The 20,973-nt window shown below is 40.2% G+C and overlaps 1 protein-coding gene across 3 annotated transcripts; it reads right to left on the bottom strand.

Moving 5' to 3' along the window:
- Positions 1 to 498: 498 nt before the first annotated feature.
- On the bottom strand, positions 499 to 20,938 carry PCF11 (PCF11 cleavage and polyadenylation factor subunit). Of its 3 annotated transcripts, XM_054818610.1 has the most exons (17): positions 20,245 to 20,378; positions 15,479 to 16,862; positions 15,259 to 15,384; positions 12,768 to 12,956; positions 12,165 to 12,356; positions 10,219 to 11,327; positions 9,767 to 9,956; positions 9,035 to 9,677; positions 7,456 to 8,948; positions 6,037 to 6,124; positions 5,197 to 5,316; positions 4,562 to 4,670; positions 3,778 to 3,961; positions 3,132 to 3,287; positions 2,357 to 2,449; positions 1,809 to 1,844; positions 499 to 1,205 (listed from the first exon to the last, which is right to left on the bottom strand). In XM_054818610.1, exons 3-17 carry the CDS (start codon positions 15,355 to 15,357, stop codon positions 996 to 998), a joined length of 4,911 nt encoding a protein of 1,636 aa, XP_054674585.1. In that variant the 5' UTR covers positions 15,358 to 15,384; positions 15,479 to 16,862; positions 20,245 to 20,378; the 3' UTR covers positions 499 to 995. The 3 variants fall into 3 exon arrangements, with proteins under 3 accessions (XP_054674585.1, XP_054674575.1, XP_054674568.1); XM_054818600.1 differs by lacking the exon at positions 15,479 to 16,862 and having other exon boundaries at positions 4,562 to 4,667; positions 20,245 to 20,938; XM_054818593.1 differs by lacking the exon at positions 15,479 to 16,862 and having other exon boundaries at positions 20,245 to 20,937.
- Positions 20,939 to 20,973: the final 35 nt, after the last annotated feature.

The raw sequence follows: 20,973 nt of genomic DNA, 5'->3' as shown, positions 1-20,973 counted from the left end.
TGATTATTTATTTCCAATTCCACAAACATACCAGCCATGCAAACCCATTACTGAAAGGAAGAGACTCACACTCAAATATATGCTTAATTTTATTTATTACATTTAAGAAATATTAACATCTCAGGATATCTGGTTTACCATCTAAATCCAGTCATAAGCAACAAAAAAAAGTTAACCATGTTTCAAATGAGCATTCTTACAGTTATTCCCCCGTGACGTAAAGAAAAGTTTGTTCAGCTGTATTAAATTCTTACGTGTTTGACTACTGAAAAAAAATCATTAAAAATGTCTTAACTACCAGGCATCCTGGTTTGTTAATTGTTGGCACTTGTGTTCACAATCAAGCACTCCAGTTGGTTTGTTAAATTTTCCCCTTCTACCCAGAAATGTCTTTGTGGGGTTTTGTGTGTGGTGTTTTTTGTTGTTTTGTTGTTGTTTTTTTTAATTCCCTTAAATATCTGGATATGTAAGTTTGTTCAAATAAGGTTTTTTTTAAAAAAAAAAAAAAAAAGAAATCTAGGGCTGTCTGAGAAGTTCCTGCACTGCTTCCCTTGATAACCCACCTATGGGATAACTGAAGGAAGTTGTTTGCTTTCATTTTTCTGAATCTTATTGAGCAAAAGCTCTTTTAATTCCATTTAAACTGAAAAAGTACAGAAACACTGTCTTCATTTGATGGTGTGCATAAACATTACACTCCATATATAGCAAAAATATCTTTTATTTATAATTTACATTTCCACAAGTGAAAATTGTACATTTTTACATATACCATTTCATTCCATTAAATTTTCACGCATCTACAGAACTTTCACACAATGACACCTGAAACTGTGCAGGCAATAAGAAATTCAAATACAAAAATGTATTTATTAACCAAACAGTAGTTGAGGCCCTGCCTCAGTTGAACATTTTTATTTCATATAAAAAGTATTTGCCTTCCAGAGTTAACGCAGCAGCTCTTCTGTAAAAAAAAAATGCATACCTCAGTTTATTTAAACAGACTCATCAGGTTCTGTTTTAACATCTGTAGATGCAGGTGTGCTCTCTTCTGCACAGGCAGTAGGGGTGTCATCAGGTTCTTCTTTGACTTTAGGCGAGTCACAGGACTCTTGTGTTTCTTGTTTAACAATGTTCAACATTAGATTTAGTGGATTTTCTACAGGAGTTTTGCTGGGAGATGGGGTGCAATCAAATGATGATGTCTACAAAGGGAAAGTCAATGCAGCATTAACACACATTCAAATAACCATTTTTAGCTTCTTATCCCTTTTACTCTTTTTCAAAATGCAAACATGTTGATGTTTGCACTCAAAATCCAAACTTCTACTTTATCAAGATCCTAAGAAAACAAATTTATTCTCTAATAGCACTACTTTTCCCACAATTACTTTGAAAAGGTTATCACCCAAGCAGTGATGAAATGCTTCACACGTTACCACAAACTATTCCCTGCTATTCCTGCATTAAAAACATAACACACACCAACGCCCATTTACTCCATTTTTGCTAATTCCTAAGATTATGCACATTACTCAACAATAAATGCACGATGTGTTTTCAAACCACAGTTTTGCTTTAGTCATGTATGACACACAAGCTGTCATGGTACATGACAACAAGAAATACATCTTGGCTAATTCTGTGTTATGGACTTGCCACGCCCAAGGCCTTCGAGTCTTTGTCTAGTCATAGGCAAGAGAAAATGGGTAGCACATGCTGAACACATCTGCTCCCTGCAAAGTCAGACATCAAGTAAACAAACTGAAAGCAAAATGCTTCAAAAATATGAAGACAACGTCACTTACATTTTGGTAATCTTCATAGCAAGATGGATGGTAAATCTGAAAAAGAATTGTTATACAATTAAATATGTAAAAATAAATTATAGCTGGATCACTGGTTATGAACTGAAAAGCGTTAATTATACATAGGACACAATTTGTTTACAAAAATGATGGTATGAGCAGGCCAAATGTGGTGTCAAAGGTAACCAGGAAAAGATTTCATGTATGTTTATTTAGGAAAAGTTATCCTACAGAAGCCTGGTAAGCACTGGGAATTACTTGCGTACAGCTGCATATGCAAATAACTGAACCGCTATCTACACCCATATATAGAGACATTCATTCTTTTAGCATCGCAGTAGAAGGGAAGGCCAGTAAGCCTGTACAAATGATACCAGGACTTCATGCACTTCCAAAGGTTGAGATATTTATGTACTTGGAAGCCAGGAAAACTACCATAGGAATCCTTGAGGAGAGAAAGTGCACTTTGCCCTCCCTTTTTTCCTATTGCTAGAATTACATAGGGGATTTTTTACTCTAAGTATCACATGTAAATAAGATCAGATTACCTTTTCATCTACTCTGATAGCATTCTTCAGATGCCACTCTTCCTCTTCCTCATCCCAATACTGTTCAAATTGCTCTTGGCAAATTTCACAGCTCTGAAAAGTTATTGGAGTAGCAGAGATAAATGAGGTTATTGCAACAACTCACTGAACACTTTTAGATGAAGTATTAACATTTTTAGTGCTTCTGTGCAAAATAATCAACCGAGAACAAAGCACAAAAGGTATTTTTTACAATTAAAACAAAGGCCTTCATAGCTAGTTTCTTAGAAGCTTAGCATGTAAAACTAATTTGTAGTTCTACCAACATTTGTATTTGATTACTAGACCAATTCATCTACCAAAATACAGATCTACTGGTTACTTTATTTCTTTGTCCTAATGCCTACCTTATACTGAAAAAGAAATTTCTGCGTAAAAGTATCAAAATTCCAGTAAACTATTATTATTTGAATGACAAAGAACCATTTCCAATTCACTTACTCTATTTACTCATTCTATGGAAGCATTTAACAAATTAACACACTTTCCTCATTTCAGTTTTGCTAAAATGATGGAATGCCACTGGGTGTAGGGTTTTTTGAACCACAGGTGATTTATACTTCTATCTGCCACTGGGAAACAACCATTACATAGACAAATATACCACTTAGGAAGTGGCTGCAAGAACAAGACTTCAGTCTACATGTAGCCCACTGTATGAAAGAATACTGTAAACTTCTTTGTAGTAGTACATCATTCTCAGTATCTGGTCTAATAACAGCAAGCTGAAACTTACCTCAACTGCTCCAGCTGGTCCCGCAGGGACACTCTGAAACTCCTTCTCTTTCGCAGCTTCTTGTGTCTTCAACACAACCTCTTCGTGAGCTTTTTCAAAGAACTGGCTCTTTGCACGCTCCTCTAAATCGGCTATTTCTTCAAATTCAATCCAATCCTAAGGAAAAAGTTTTCATTCACATTCAAACACTGACAAATAGCCAGAACAGTTTAAAAATAAATAAATCTCAGGGGAACAAAACAAACAAACAGAGAGATCCCAGAAGTACCATATTTTAAAAAATCTTACTTCATTAAAACTGAAATGCTCCTCACATGCAACATGAGCACAGTGCACGCTTTCTCACAATGCTACACTTCAAAAAAAGCTTCTTCCAGAAAAACACCCTATCCTTCAATTTCCATTCCATTCTCAGCGCGACTGAAACAATACCAATGGCTTCACACTGCTTATTGTTCATCATATAATTGCCTTTTGTGTTTTGACAGGCATTTATGAAAACTACTTGAAATATCTAAGACATCATTGTTTACCAAACGCCAACTCCTGTGACGACACAAATTTCAACTGCAATCCTACAGCACATACATCAGTAAAACACAGAATCCAGCCTGTAATTTATCAAGACACATATGGCATTACTTACTGTTAAACTGTAGTACCATCTTCTGTGTGTAATTTTTCTGCTAACATCTTTTTCTGTCCGGTTCTGACGATAATGCCAATCTAAATGATCCGCATACACATCTGTCTGTGAAGTAGTGAATCTCATTCCACATGAGTAACACTGAATTCCAGTGTACAGTCGATTTATTACACTATCATAACGCCTACAAAAAGGAACAACAACAACAAAGTCTTAATGTTCCTTTGAAAAGAATCAGGTAAGAAGTTTCTCAGTAAGTTGCTTCAGATGCCCATAAGACTAGAGGAAAAGCATGAATCTACTGCAAGGTTAAAGCGTGCAGTATAGCTAAATTCCTCCTGATTTTCCCAATGCAATCAATTGAAACATTCAAATAACAAACAATGGGCTCATATTAGCTATCAGGAGAAACACACTAGTGTTGTGTTTCAGGCCTATTAGTCATCACCTAATAGTGCATAAAATGATAACGCTTGCATTTGGCTCAACTTTGCAAACTAACCCAAAGGTGGTAAACTTAGTACTAACAAAGGAAGAAACACCAACTTCAATTCATATTGCAACCTTGCTGATTCAGTAACAAGAAGCAACCTGTGTAAAGATAGTTTTCTCAGGTTAATTTTCCCTCTTTTTCCTCCCTCAAATTCTCCAAGGCTAACATAAAAACTGCAGGTCCTCTTACTCACAAAGTGACATACAAAGCCCTTGGCTGCCTTGGATTAACCATTAGATACTACTGTGCCATTAGTCTTACTGCACCATAAACTTATTCTACTATACGCACTGTCTAAGTTCTTCAACTGTGAAGTTAGTGAGGTCTGGGACATTTTGATCTTCATTCTGGTCATCGTCTTCCTCTTCAGCAGCTGGCTGGGATGATGTTTCATTCACTTCTAGAAAGCACAAAGATAGTATTTTATCAAAATTTCAGTACATCATCAGAAAGAAGTTATGAGCTCCTGAAAGTTATTTTTATTCAAATAGCAATAAATACGACCTGACTTTGCTAAAATACAAGTCCACAATAGCCAGGTCAGTCATCCTCTAAGATCATTAAAAAAAGCATACAAGATACTGTAAGTCACTGAGAAATTCAATTTAGGAAAACAGTATTTCACCTCAGTCTTTGGCATTAATATTCAGTTTTCAGAGACACAGAATATTTCAGAAAGTGACAAGAACCTGATTATAATCAAGGACAAGTTACCAAAGGACAGCATCAAAGACAAAACTGAAGCTGAAGCGTACAAATTAGACACAATACTAAGAACTTACTCCATCACATGCACTACATTCCTTCACAAAATCAAAGTTCAGTTAAAAAATAAAAAACATGCAGGAGTTCACAAAAGTTCTTACTTAGCTTTACACTTCAGCTGTGGATAAACTGAGTAGTTAGAACATAATGGATCTACATACGTGCTGAAGTGGAATCAGTTTTTGACAGTTTGAGGATCCCTGTTGACAACAGTTTAGCAAACAATTCATTGACATCAAGCTGCCCAAGGTGGTTATCAGGATACGAATGTGGAAGGGCTCCTAAGGAAAGACATCGACATTCAAGGAAACAAAAGCTCAGCATCAGAAATTTACTTCACTTTTATCAGTGTATTTCACAACACAATTTTCATTCTGCCTCCTGTTTCTTCCATTTTTTATTTCAAATTATTTATCAACTCTCTTTGCTTTATGTCTAGTCCTTGGCTAATTTCTTCCCTTGCCACAGCTTCCTTCATAATGTATCGTGAAGTGCTAAGCTGGCTGCCCAAACACAGATTTCTACTGGCTACTGTTTATTGAAATGAAGTTTTTCCCTTATTTTATGCTTAAATATTTCACCATGACCAATCTACTTCATCACCTACTTTTAACCATTTATGACTTTTTAGAAGCTTTTCATTACTAACCATTCACGTACTGGGAATGTTTACACACCCTGGCAAACAAACCAGCCTTAGAGACTGGTACCTTCCAGAAAAGCAGACCAAAGTTGGTTTTCTGTTTTGGTTTGGTTTTTTCTAGCACAACTACATACGAAAACCACATGAAAAATAATGAAAGCCTTCTCTCTTCAAGGGAAACTCCTGAAGAGATGAAGGTACTACAGAAACCACATCTATGTCCACCTCACTGAGGAGGCTTCCCTTAGTCCACACAGACCTAGTACAGCAGGACATGACAACAGGGTAAGTTTTGTGGCCACTAACAAACAGAACAATCCAAAAGAAATAAAAGGAAGTTAATTATTTTCTTACACACCTGCAGGATTCTGAACAAAACTTCCAGGATTTGGCAAATACTGTTGACCTTGGCCATAAGGCCCTGGTTGAGCAGACATGAGAGAAACCTGTGAAAGTAAACATATAAGTATTTTTTGTTTAATAATGTGATTATAAACTTACTTTTTTATCATTAAGTTCTACATGTTTCTCAATAGTTTTATAAATATTAAACTCCTCCCAGGAGTGAACCATGTCAGTTTGGCATTGAAAGGTCCAACAAATGACTATATAACCTTTCCCTCGTTTTCATTTCCCACTAGAAAAATTTCAGAAGACATACTCATTTTGCCTAACAGTTAATTTTTTTACAAAAACACCTTTTCTTCTACCTATCAAACCTTCACATTTTCCAAACACTTTCTTTGAATGTGCTCCTGTTCACCAAAACAGAGCTCATCAGAAATTCAAGAAACTGGTAAATGTTTATTAGCAAATGCCACAATTAATTCTTACCTAAGGACTGAAATAGCATCCACTATACGAAACACATCTTGAAAGTAGGATTTTTTCAGTAAAGCAGCTACAGTAAGCTTCAGATGTAATAAAAATGTTTGGTGGGGTTTCTTCCTAAGTGTGTTATAAAAACTGTTTTTCTAATTGGCTGTTTTCTGGATTTACAAATTGTTTAAAATTTTATCCCATTAGAGGTCAGCAGGACACATTACCTGCTTTCACACAATCAGTCAACTCTTCATGTTCAATTATTACCCTCCAAATGAAAAATGCTCTCTAAAATTTCTAATCTACTGAAAAAAATTACATCATTTTCACTCATGTAAAGTATCATTTTCCCCTTTTGAAGAGAGCGTTTTCAACAGGCAACAGCAAAGACACCTGAATCCATAAAGCATGTTGGTGCGAGATAATTTTAAAAGACGGTAGTTCAACAATGTCCAATGTCTTTCCCAATTCCCCTAAGTTACGGATATCTCTCTAAAACTGGCTTGTCACCAGTACCAACAGCTGCAAAAAGACAACGGAATTATTTTGGTCCATTCTAATTCTACAGCTCTGAAAAAAGTTAACCATGTATATTCACTTACATTATCTTTCATGCTTTATATAGAATTCACTTTTGTGCAATTTTAATGAAAACACCACAGGCTTCTAATTACCTAGCTTTGTTTTCAAGTTAAAAATACTACTTTCACTGTCATATTCTGAGCTACAAAGTAATTGTAAAGATTCACTATTTTGTTTCATTCTTAAAAAATAGGAATGTATGTCCTTCTTAAATTGTCTAGAAACTACTGATGAATTACTTTTTTAGCTTGAAACTGGCTCCCAGTCTGCCAGCTCTTCAGAAAAATCTTCAATTTTTAGAGGAAGGAAAACTGCTAATTCTCTACACAAAAGCACTTTCACGAGCAAACCATTTAACACAATTCATTCTTACCTGATTACTTCCCATTGGCATATTATTGAAGTTTCCATATTGAGGACCCTGAAGACTTTTTTCATCAAAGTAATGTCCAGCTCCTCTCAATGGGAAATTCTGTGCTCCTGGGCCACCTGGCCCATTGAAATTTGGTCCAGGCGAACCATCAAACAGATCAGGCCTCTGGAACTGCATCCCATGAGATGGTCCATTGTAGCCCTGGCCGGGATGGTCGACAAATGGACCGCCTTGTCCGTAAGACATTTCTAGTCTTGAGGCAGGATGGTTAGCTACATTTTCAAAACGCGCACCTTGAAGGCCAAGGGGCAAGTCAAATCTAGAGGCTGGCTGGTGAGGTCCATCAAATCTTTGAGGTATGGCTGTATCGAATCGTGGTTGTGCCTGTTGGCCAGGCGCCCTTTCAAATCTTGGACCAGGCTGTCCATGAATTCCATCAAATCTTTGCAAGAGAGAGAGCTGTCCAGGCTGACCATCAAATCCAGCTGCATGACAACCATCAAATCTCGGACCGGCCCGACCCAAAGGACCATCAAATCTAAGTCCACCAGCTCCCTGGTGTACTGGTCCATCAATCAACCTAGGACCTACACCTGGCTGACCATGCGGTCCTTCCAATCTGAGCCCACCACCTGATGGTCCATGTGGCCCCTCAAATCTGAGCCCACCACCTGATGGTCCATGTGGCCCCATAGGCTGACCATGTGGCCCCTCAAATCGGAGGCCACCTCCAGGTTGACCATGGGGTCCCAATGGCTGTAAATGTGGCCCCTCAAACCTGAGGCCACCCCCTGGTTGACCATGAGGCCCCAAGGGCTGACCATGGGGTCCCTCAAACCTGAGACCACCCCCTGGTTGACCTCGAGGCCCCATAGGTTGACCATGAGGTCCCTCAAACCTGAGACCACCTGAAGGCTGGCCACGGGGACCCTCAAACCTGAGACCAACTCCAGGTCCTTCAAATCTGGGACCACCTACAGGCTGTCCTGCAGGCCCCTCAAACCGCAAAGGCCCTCCTATCTGCCCAAGAGGTCCCTCAAACCTCAGTGGACCTCCTCCACCAACTTGTCCTGGGGGTCCTTCAAACCTCAAGGCACCTGCCAGCTGCCCTGGTGGCCCATCAAATCTTAGGGCTCCAGCTCCTCCTGCTCCTGCCAGTGGTCCATCAAACTGAGATGCACCTGCCGCCACCAAAGGCCCCTCAAATCTCATGGCGGCCTGTCCAGCTGGCCCATCAATTCTGGAACTTGAACCAGCAGCAGGACCATCAACAAAAGGACTTCCTTGTCCATCTACCCCAACCCTTGCAGTGGCCTGTCTCGGTGAGCCGTCAAATAGAGGTCTGTCTTCCATTAGTGCACTTATCCTCTGCTTTGCTTCAATGCCTCCAAATCTTGATCCTGGACTTTCCGGAAACGGTGCTTTCTCTGGATCTTCATACCTAGCTCTTTTGAAACGGTCGCTGAATGGTGATCTTGGTTCCTCTCGAACACCTAACACAACCAGAACAAACCAGATAAGTAATTGGCAACGTTTTAGTGAGTGGTTAACAGCTGTAAAATAAAGCAGAAACACATACCAGCTTGCCCAAGAAGCTGTCTCTCTTCACGATTATCAAATCTGCAGATTGCATCACCATCTATTTTCTGGAACTCTGTTGTGCTTTTCCCCTGTTGTCTGAGAGCATCTCTAAACTCATCTGATTCTCCCCAGCTGTCATAAGGATCGAAGTTCTTAGAACCTCTTGCTCCCTTAGTAGCATTTTGTTCCTCAAGTCTTCGCCGACTCTCAAGTGGTGAAAGGTTATCGGCAAAAGGTCTATTAGTGCCACTTACAGGAGAGTGTCTCCTTGACCTTTCTCCAAATGGTTCTTTTCTGTCAAACTGTACTCCACGCTTGGCTTTTGCTTGCTCACATTCTATCCCAGAAAGCAATGCATCAGGCAAATGATAATCCAAAATATCATCAGGATCCAACAGATCAAGCCTCGACAATGAATGCTGAACTTGTGTTCTTTTTAGTTTAGCCTTATGTTCATAATATGTTAATTCTGCATCTGATAGAAGAGGTTTCTTTTTCAAACCACATTTTTCCTCTGTCGGGCTATCCCAGACATTACATCTGTGCTTTCCTTCCTGATACTGGAACAGCTGTCGGATCTGATGAGCTACCATGAGGAACTCATCTTGTGTTATTTCACCGGATGTTAAGCGTTCATTGGCCTGGAATACAAAGTTAAAGTTTAGACTTCTAAAAAGAAAAGAAAACTATACCCAGGACACTTCTATGAAGACAGATTTATCAATATTACCTTCTTAAGTAATTCTCTCTTGCTTGCAGATGTCAATTCTTTGGGAATCTGTAAATTAGCATCCACACTTAACCGGTGCTGCTGCTTTGGTGCTCGGGGTGATAAAATTCCTTTACCAGCAGGCCAGTTTTCCCGGTGTCTTTGGTGAGGGGATTTACCGAGTGCTTGGTGTTCTTCATTCTGCTGTGAGCTGAAAGCAAGAACACATTGAAAATAAGAGATTACTTCTTTATTCAGGACATAACTGTTACATTCCTATTAGAATCAATCATGGCAAAACATCACTATCACCTTAGAATTGAAGTATGCATGATTTCCATATCTCACTAGTAGAAGTAAGTTAAAACTTACAAATTTTAACAATCTGAACATTGCCTCCCAAAGCTGACTGAAGTCAGCAGCAGAATTTCCACTGACTTCAAACAGAGGTTGTTTAAAAGATAGTAACTTACTTTTTATTTTCTTCCCAACCAGATTTCCACCTCTTGCCTGATTTGGATCCTTGCCAGTTTTCTGCATTCTCCTTTGGATCAGGAGAAGCTTTTGTCGAATGCTGGCTTGCTGTTTCTTGGGGCCTGTCTTCTTGGGCTTTTTTCACCCTCCTTGGATCTCGCACCTCTTGTTTAACATTTCTCTTATTGGAATTTCTTTCATCTCTTGCTGCTTGTGTGCCTTCCTCAACGTGAGACTGCTTAGGGCCGATCTGACGTGTCTTTGCAATTTTAGGAGTTGATGAAGTGGGAGATAAACTCCTAAGTCTTCTTTTGGGTGATCGCCTCTCTCGTCTTTTTGGAGAATGTGTAGATGGTGACCGTGCCTTAGGAGAGCGTGATCGTGACCGTTTTCTACTACTTGATCTCCCCTGTTTTCCACTCTGTTTTTCAGACTCCTCTGTAGTCGTGTCTTGCTTCTGAACAGCACCATTAACTACTTTATTTCTGCTGCCTACTGGTCTGTGTTCACACGTCTTATGTTCCTCTTTTTCTTTTTTCTCTGTACTTCTCCTCTTTTCTTTCACCTCCTCCTCTTTGCCCTCTGACTTATCTTGAAGATGTCTTTTCAGTCTTGGATCCCGCTTACTAATTTCAGATACTTTTGCGCTTTCACATTCCTGGGTTTTAGTATCTTTAGCACTGGGTAGCTTATTTTTTAAAGGGGATGGTGATTTAGATTTTGCTTCTGACTGGTCAAGTTCCTTCTTCTGTGTTTTTTCACTTGCTTTCAATTTTTCTTGCTTTGTTGAGTTTTGTTTTTCAGCCTGTGTTGTTTTGTTTGCCTTGGTATCAGACTGACTGGTTGTGTTCGGTGGAAATTCTTTCCTATGAGATTGATCTTTAGCATGAGAAGAATGTTGAGCCATCCTATTCAGTCGAGGATCCCTATTTACTATTTTAACATCATGAAGTGGAGGACTTGGGGATGGTTTGGTTTTTTCAGGTTGCACAGCCATCTGATGAGGTGGTTTAACTGTCATATGAGGTGTGGGAGACATACGTTGCTTGGAAGGTGCTGGAACTGAAGCTATAGTAGATGATCCTTGCTGAACACTAAGAGATACAGCCTGAAATAGCAAAAAATCCACCATTAATCTGCATGATAACTCCTACCCAGAGCTGATTGTATTTTGGCTCGAAACCAAAACTATAAATAGAAATGTCTTCAAAGTTATGAGATTCAGCCATTTAACTGAAAATGACCCATCAATTGCTAATTGCAAGTGCTAAAATAATGCTGTACCATCACAAAAGATCAAATTTAAATATAATGCAAAATCAGTACTATAAAATTAATAGTGCAAAATATGTAACTTCAGCACGTTCTCATTACAGCATTAGTTTTTCTATATATTCCACATGCTCAAGGCAACTAAGCTGCCAAGTATCTGATATATATTTCATATTTCTACACTTCAAAGATCCTTTGTTTTGGTATCATCCACTGTCAACATAGCAAGACTTTCAATTACGCACTGGAACAATACAGCTTAACTGCCACTTGCAGATGGTGGCATCAAACCAACCTGACCTAATGAGGATGCTGAGTTTATTTCCAATGATGAGGCTTTCTTGTTCTCTAAGAGTAAATTTATTTGAAAAAGCCTGGCTTGCTGTGAGCCGTAAGAAGAGGTGGAAGACGAGGATCATTTTGGAGAGAAGTTAAAAACAAAAACCTATGAACTTCACTTTTTTTTTTTACCTCTGAGTGTAATTCTTAAGGTTTTCAGGTTACAAATGCTGTTTCAGGAACCAGAGATCAACTTGTATTGCTCTAGTCCTAAAATAGCTACACTTGCCTAACATGAGGAAAAAATCATGTACTGCAGTTATCAGCATAGCTAAGTAACGTCCAAAAGAAGGTAAGACCCAACTATAAAAGTTTCATCAACTATCCTACTCACCAACTGTGCTTTAGTCTGTTCCAGCTCCAGCTCTAATTTTTTTTGCTGAAGTTCTAACAACTGCTTTTGCTTTGCAAGCAATTGCTGCCTTATCAGTTGCTCCTGTGTCAAATTCTTTTGTATTTCAGGAACAACTGGAGGAGTAGAGGCACCAGAAGTGACAGCAGAGGTAGGTGCAGTAGATTCCTCTGGCTAAAAACAGAATAAAAAAAGTTACATTTAAATTCCTGATGGAATCAACTAGCTCCATCTCCTTTAACTGTTACATGATCCAGTACTGGGAACTTAGTTTGCACAGCAGTTATAAATTCAATTTTTAATGCAAAATGTAACACCAATTTAAAACTTTTGCCCCACTAGAATTTGCCTGCTGTGACAGGTGTACGTCATTTAATATAAATTCATCAGTGTTCCAAATTCTAGAATAGAGTTTGAAACATAAAACCCAAATCCATCAAATAGTCAGAAATCAGAAATTCCTCTTACCTGTCTACAAAAGTCAGACACTTCATTCTTAATATACTAAATTGTCAAAAAGCAGCATACAAACAATGAAAACTACACGTATCACCATCTGTTCATACAGTAGGCATAAAAACTTACCGATTTATTTAAAAACTTAGGATTCACATGGATGCTAGAAGTATTCACATTTGGGGGCAGAGGTTTAATTGGCCAAGCAGGATCTAATGAGTTGACTCTGACATCAAGTGCATACAGTTTCTTCAAAGGAAAAATATCATCCCATGTGGAGCGTAATTTAAATAAACTTTTCCTAGTATTTTCATCCACCTAAAACAATAAAACAATTCTATGGCTTGTTAAGTTAATATAAAACAATTTCTTACAACTTTTCTGTAGAACTTAAGATTTCATTTATTTCCTATTTCTATCAACAGTTTGCCATTTTAACACTGGCTATACAGAATTTATAAGCAGTGCAGATCATACATCTATACCAACGGAATCAGTAACAGAAGCTCAAATGTGGAATTGTTGTTTCAAGGTCATTTGAAGGTTTTATTGTGTATTACCATTCTCTGAGAATTTTCTTTCAACTTTTCCATTACCAAAATTCTCATTTTACTTGCCCAATTTCTGTGGAAAAAATACAGTAACAAAAATATTGAAAGGCAACAGCCTCTGACACAATACATTATTCAAGCGTTTGTGCTGAATGGTGTATAACAATGACAAACAAATCAGGAAACAACAAACTTTGTGAACAGAAAAGGTGTTTTGCTCAGCTGTTTAGTCACTGAAGGATTTTTTTTCCAACAAAGGCAACAAAAGGGGTATTAGCTAAAATGACATCAATTATATTTCAGTTCAGCTGCAAATTTAGACCCATCTGTGAGCTGTAGATCAAGCACACTTGTAGGACCAGTGCTATTTTCTCTCTTCACAAACAACTAGTTTGGGATTATCTCATGACAGGTAAGTGAGAAATTTACAGTAAAGTAAAATTTAGTTAATCTCATAACTTGAGTAGTTCACTTAGTAAATGAAAACCATTTGAATTAATGAATGAAAAACATCTGAGGACAAAATACATGCAGCTGTCCTAAGGTCAGTACCTCAATTCAATCATCAAGTATTGACTATGTAGATGGGGTTTGCTGCAGTTTTATTTTTAAGATGTTACAGCAAGACACAGAATAGTCTGGAAAGTTTAGAGGTTCTTTCGAGGAGCAGCAGGAACTTCAACAAAAATAATTCATACTTAGCTACTAGGGGCATGCCTCAATACAATTTTCAATGAGAGGGTATGAAGTTCACTGCAAAAGGTGCAGAAATGACTGAGCAAAAGTTTCTGACTTCATCAAGTGTCTAAAGATACCTTAGTGACCATTTACCGATAAAACAAAATTTTTAACAATGTCAGTGCTGGAATTCTACTTGCACCTTTTAACATGACCAATTAAGCTATTAGAAATGACTGCCACTTTACACATTTAATTAATACACATTAGTTAAATGGTTCTGGTTAGCTCAGTGAACCTATAAAACTCTGAAAATTAATTATCCAGAGCTTCAGCTGCAACATTAAATGCAACTCAGTAAAAGAACATTCACAATTCAATAATGAAAGAACAAGTGTCTACCTACCTATCTACTCTACACACAGGAGTTTAAGTCTTCTATGGTCATTACTACAATCTATTCCTTATTTCATCATGCATTTTACATCTGAAAACCATATATAAAGCATACTGGGATCTCAGATCCTCACTGATATGTAATGATAGATAAATACACAAAAGCTCCATTCATCTCATTCATATGAGATGCCACTTTCTTAGAGCTTACAGGAAACCACAGAAGTTAACCCTTCATTTCTGTTCCAACTTAAACCCATTCAAGTCCAGCCTTTCAAAAACAGGACTTTTATTTGCCTTTCTCACTGAGGAATAAGCACAATTACTTCACTGGGTTTAAAGATTAAGATCAAAAATTAAAAGATACGGTAGCAGTTTTCAACGTTGAATGAAATTAAACCACATATTTATAATGTAATATAGCAATACATTCTAAGACCCTTTCCCCCCTAGAATTTTTTTCAAATCACACACCACCAGGAGAGAATCAGGTCTCAGTGCTATTCACTCTTCACAGTTCAAGCACTTATTTTGCACGTCACGAATTAAGTAAATCAGGCAAATTAACTGCAGGAGAGAGCAGCTCTGAGAAATCCACAAGAAACTGATTCTCAGTCTATTCTTGGCATAAAGACTATTTACGATCTTAAAAATAAACCAACAATTCATAATTAATTGGCCTATACGTTACAAAAAGTCCATCCAGGTAGGCAATCGGTAATCAAAATATTGTTAGTAAAATCTTGCCTGGATAGGAAAATAACAGATATTTATGAACCAAATTAAGACAGACACTGCATCTTTCAGCTAACATGTAATTTGCATGCTTGATAGCAGCAGGAATAATCTTCCACAGTAAAGATACAGTACTGAGATTTATAAAAAACAATTTGTATAGTTCATTACCCAAGAAAACCCAAAACTGAAAACATGTATTTATTTTACCAGGAACAAATTTTGCTTAGAATACAGAACTTTTCTGAAAGTGTATATACCTTTTCAAATACACAAATAAATGTTGCAACTAGGTTTTTAGTAAATGCAGTAAGATATTCTCTTCCCACATTCTTGACAATGGAATCCATAAGGTACATAACAGGGAGCTTCTCTGATGCAGGAGCCTGGAGTAATAAGAAGAAACTGAGAAGTTTAGTACAACAAAAACATATCTTAAGCTTTTTAAATAAGGGGATTACCAATCCCAGAAATACAGACCTCTCTTTTTGGTTGCCACTATAAACACCAAGGGATTTGGCTTGGGAATTTTTTGTTTATACAAAAACTTAATCTGGAAAATCAATGCTCAGTTCAAAGTATAACGCAGTGGGTCTATCACACAAAAAAGGAACACCTTAGGTTATTTTCTTTGCGTATCAAAGCTTTGGAAAAAAAGGCAAAAAAAAAGAAGAAAAAAGAAGCCCACAGGACAGTATTGCCGCTAGTGCACTGAGTGTAACCTTTCAAAACCCGCTTGAGAAAGTAACTTTTAAGTTAGCAGGAAACCATCGTTAGCACTTCAAGGAACTTCTAAAAATAGTTCATAATTCAAACCTCCTGAACGTTTGCTTTTCTGGATTTCACAGAACAGAGACTTCTGGCAAACAGCCCAAATCAGAGAACTTCTGTAGCCGCAGATTACAGGTCGAGTATCAGTCTTTTCATAAACTACATGCAGAATAGGTCACAACTATTTCACTGTAATCCAAATGGACGGAGCAAGGAGTCCCATTCTCGGCACTTGTAGGTAATGACAGTTCAGATTTCGAGAGTGCATGCAAAAATGCACAGTCAGAACAAAGTTCAAAATCCAGACAAAACTCAATCATCTAGTCGACCGGGTAAATGCACAGACAAGCTCAGGAACTGCAACCACGGTTTTCACAAAAGGGAGTCTTCAAACTCAGGACACATCTTTGCTACAAGAGGAGGCTTGGTTTTTGTTGTTTGGTTTTCGTTTTTTAAATCCATTTTCAAAACTTGTAGCAAGTTTGTGCAAGAAAAGTGTGGTGATGCTGGACCGCTACAGCAATTTCTAATGTACACAAAGCACTACTGGCCCAAATCAAGGTGATTTTAATGCCCACCACTGGCTTTCACAAAGCAGAAGGCACAGAAAAGTTCCAGAAAACATCAGCAAGTACACAGACTTGTTGAAGAGAACAACATGAAAGACACCACCACAAGCCGTGTGTTGACCGCGATCCCCTTAGAAGAGCATCCACTTGTAGTAAGTCCCATTCACCATCCGGTAAGCTCAGGATAAAACCAGAATAACTTCGCTCACCACTCATTTTAAACAGGATAGGCTACCAAGTTAATTAATGACACCTTACTTCGCAGCCCCATTGTCCAGATAAGTGTGTGGAAGTGCTCTTGCTTTACAATTTTAGATTTAATTCCTTCCCCTTTAAGGTGGTTCACAGAAGGGAACCGAGTCAGCAGTACTTTTATATGGGTGAATCACAATGTTTCCTCGCCCTTAAATGTGTATTAATTTATCATGACCTGAAACTTAATATTGAAGAGGGCAGAATTCCTTGTTAGTTGAGGGCTGGGCTGGGGGGGGGAGGTGGGGTGGGTATCACTGCCTTTGAGCATACTGAAAAAAGGAAGACAGGTAGTGTATTTTGGAGATAAAAAGAAAAATGCAGTTAAATTAGCTAAAACTAATTGCAGCACATTAAAAGCCTATCTTACACTATGACATAATACTGAGCTGTAAGCAAGCTAATATGCAACAACGTTAGAATAAAAGCATCTCTCTAGCCTCAGGAATCAAAGGCTCTACAGCTACTTAATATTAAAATGTGGAATACTGGTTCCTTCTTTAAAGCAGTCTGCAAAATGGCACATTAAAAACACTACTCTAAGTTCTGAATGCCTGCCTTTATAGAAAAAATGACAGTGCATCACTTCTGACTTTTAAAGTCAGCTGTCAGGGAAACAAAGACCTGTCTCAGAACTATATATGCCCAAGAGCTACTGACATAGTATGTTATATTCTTCCATTTCACCAATGTATGGAAGTAGCTCACTATACTCAGCTTCCAGTTTGAGACACTGGGGAATCAATTTAGTAGTGAAGGCACTGTAACAAGTTTAACTGTCACTTTAATTATGCATCAGACTGTTAAAAGCAATCATACATGGAAGCACCGTAATCTAATAAGGAAGCCTACTTCAAACTATAGCACAGAATTAGAAGCTTAGCAGCATACCCTGCTTCAAATATAAGCTACTCAGGTGTCACATTTTAAGAACAATGACTTAAATATGGTTGGAATATTTAAGTCTTCTCTTCTGGAAATGTTTATTATGTCAAGGTATCTAGCGCATATTCCAATAACCACAAAAGGGAATCCCAAACTTGAATGTATTTTGTTTTCAGGCAGTCTATACAGTATCCCCTAGCAAGAAAGATGCCCACATGACACTAACCAAAAGGCAGGGAGGCGACGCATTATCACCAGAACACAGAACACTAACTCTGAACTCATCAGCATAATATTAAAGACTTCATTACAGAATTCCCACTGTTCCTTCAAATAATGTAGGAAAGCTATTGTTGGAAATGTGTGGCTTTTTTTATTAGTTTCCTAAAAGATTTCAAGTTTAAAGTCATATCTGGCAATTGAAACCCAAGTCACAAACTTGTGAAAAAAAGTTTTAAAAAAACAACCTTGTATACAAAATGGGTCTTGGAAACAAATTCTGCACTATACAATGGTAAATAAAAAGACAAATACATATTTCACACTTTTTATTTACAAATATTATAATACCAGTCACACATTTCAGAACCATTTATTAAATTGTAAAGCAGACCACTCAAGTTTTACACTAAACAAACTGTCTCCAGGCAACACTTTTTAAAAGTGGCTTAGTAAAGGAGATCACTTTCCCAGCAACAGCTAAAAACTTGCCTTGAATAAACCACAGTCACAAACAGTAACTAGGCAAAACTAACCATTGATACAAGATTTAAGACATCTTTAAAAAAAAGACACACTTCAGGGCAGGCTCTAAATCACCCAGAAATGAGAAAAAAATAAATTTGACAGCATTGATATTTATCACAAATCATTTTATACACATCCACTGCCCTTTAGGAGATATAATGGTGAGATCTATTACGATTATGAGGTCACCTCCCCAAGGAATGGCAAAACTCAGCCACTGGCAGCATTTAAAACTAGACTGGAAGAGGTCTGTGGAACACTAAAAAGCAATCCTGCATTGATAGAAAGATAGATTAAATAACTTAAGAGATACTTCCCTCCCCATCACGAGATAGTACAATTCTCACCATTATAAACCACGATTTAAAGCCAAAGGAAAAAAAGCCTTTGAACACCTGAGATCAGAGGGAGCAAGGGAAACAACGGGGGAGGGGGTGACTGGCACAAATGGGGAGGGGGGAGATCGAAACAAGAACCCTTTTCTTACAAAATGCTCTTGTTAAAAAGGTGCTGTAAACCCCCATCCATGTGCTGTGGCTGACTGATGTCAGCAACTGCCTGGGTTGGGCTCAGAGGGAACCTCCTCTTTCCCTTCTTTTTATATCATGTGCCTTTCAGACGCCATGTTAGGATCCTACAGGCTGCTGCAGTTTCTACAGTCAGGGAGAATTTCTTCTTCCCCATCCTCAACCAATAAACTTCTCTAGCCAAAATAAATTAAATATGCACACAACACTAGCATTACTCTGGGCACAGATCACCTGAAATCCAAACAGATTATCCCAAGCCCACAGAATTTTCTCTAATCAGGCAGAGCAAAACAACTCCCATCACTACCACACATACTCCTCTATCCGGAGCAGATGATCACCTTTCACCCACAAACTTTTCTGCAAGGGTGTCCACCCCCCCGAAATTATTATCTCACAGGGACCACACTGAGAAAATAGCCTCAACTGATACTTAAAAATCATTATACTTAGCCCTTCAGAAGTGGACAATTTGCGTGCTATAAACTTAACCTTATTTTCATTCCTTTAAACTACTCCCCCCAAAAAACCCCAACCCTCCACAAAATCTCCCAGTCAGGCCCTCTCTAACGATCACAATACTTATCTACTGTAAAAATCGATAAATGCAAGGATTTAGACACCAGATTCGAGACACTAAATACTGGCTCCATGTAGGGGGAAAACCCAGCTACAAGGGCGAGGTGCGGCTGCCCAGTCACTGCCAGGCCGCCATGTTGTGTCTGATATTTACACGGGGCTTAAATCGCGAGCCACGCTGCCCTCCCAGCGCTTTTTGTGGGGCGAATCCCAAACCCTCCCCTGTACCAACAGGGTGGTGTGGGGGCTGTTCCCCTCCCTCGAGTCCCCTGCTCCCTATGGGGGGGGGGGGGGGGGAACGGGACGACACGGGACAGAACAAGCAGTAGCCTTAAGCTTAGCGATGAAAGGAGGAGCCCCCGACGCCTCGCCCCGTGCTCCCTGATCCCACCTCAGACACGCTTCCCTCCGCTTGCTTCCCCCGCTGCGCCCCCAGCCTCGTAGCCCTCTCCCCACTGCCCCGCCCGGGGCGCTCCCCACCCCGAGTCCCCGGCTCCCTTTGCTCCATCCAAATCCCTGCTTGCCCCGTAACTAGCCATCCCCCCGCTACCTCCACGTCCCCTGAATCCCCCTGCCTGGCCGCCCGCTCCCCCCCTAGCCCAGCTCTACCCACTCACCTCTGCCCTCCTCACCCTATCGGGCCCACTGCCCTCCCCCCCGGCCCAGCCTCTCCCTTTTCCCCGTCTCTCAGGCCCTCTCACCCCCCACCCCCCCGCCGCTTGGCTGTCTCTTTCTGCTCCCTCTACCCTCCTCCTCCTCAGCACGCCGCTGCCCGGCTCCGCCCGCGCCCCTCAGTAGGCCATCTCTCTCCCCCACGCCCTTCCTCCTAGCCCCCGAGGCCGCCCTAGCCCGCTGCCCCGGCCGGTCCCCCCAGCAGTATAGGTAGGAGTAGTAGTCGGTGGAATATAAAAACCTTGGCGATTTGCGCCTCGATCAGGGAGACGATGTCCTTGGCGAAGGGCACGTTCTCCTCGGCCAGGATGGTCAGCATGTTGATGTGCGGCTTGCTGTTGAACGTCAGGTCCTCCAGCGACGACTGGTAATCGCGGCACGCGTCCTCCCGGGCCTCGCTGCTACCAGCGCTGCTCTCCGGGGCCGACATGTTTCTCCGACCGGGGCCCGCACCAGGACCCGACCCACCGACCGAGAGCCCCCTCCCCGCGATCCCCTGCCGCCGCCGCCGCCGAGCGATGCCGCCCCCCCCGCCGCTGCCGCTGGGCTCCTCTACCGCATCCTCCGGGCTGCGGCTCCCGCTGGCTGTGGTGCTGCCGTCGGTGCTGCTGCTCCTTCAGCCGCCGCCGACTCAGTCTCAACGCTCACAAAATGGCGGCGGCGGCTACGGTTCGCAAACCTCTTCCTCCAACCGTTGCGTCATGTGAAATTGTTCTAACGAAAGGGGCCGGCGGTTTGGAAAGCCCCTTTTGTTCCCTCACTGCGCCCTGATTGGCTGATGCCCCGTCTGCTCAGTCCGCGATTGGCTCATCCATCACCACCGCAGTCTCTGATTGGCTTGTGCGCTAAAGGCCCGCTCTCGCCCCGGCGTCCCGACTTACAATTGGTTGCGTTTCCCTACTCCCCTGCTCCTAACCCGCTGCACCTCTTCCTACCGCCTTCCCTCACTGCCCCGAGCTTCGATTGGTGC

This window comes from Grus americana, chromosome 1, assembly GCF_028858705.1.
Source record: "Grus americana isolate bGruAme1 chromosome 1, bGruAme1.mat, whole genome shotgun sequence".
NCBI classification, from domain to species: domain Eukaryota; kingdom Metazoa; phylum Chordata; class Aves; order Gruiformes; family Gruidae; genus Grus; species Grus americana.
This window is presented reverse-complemented; position numbering and strand designations above follow the sequence as displayed.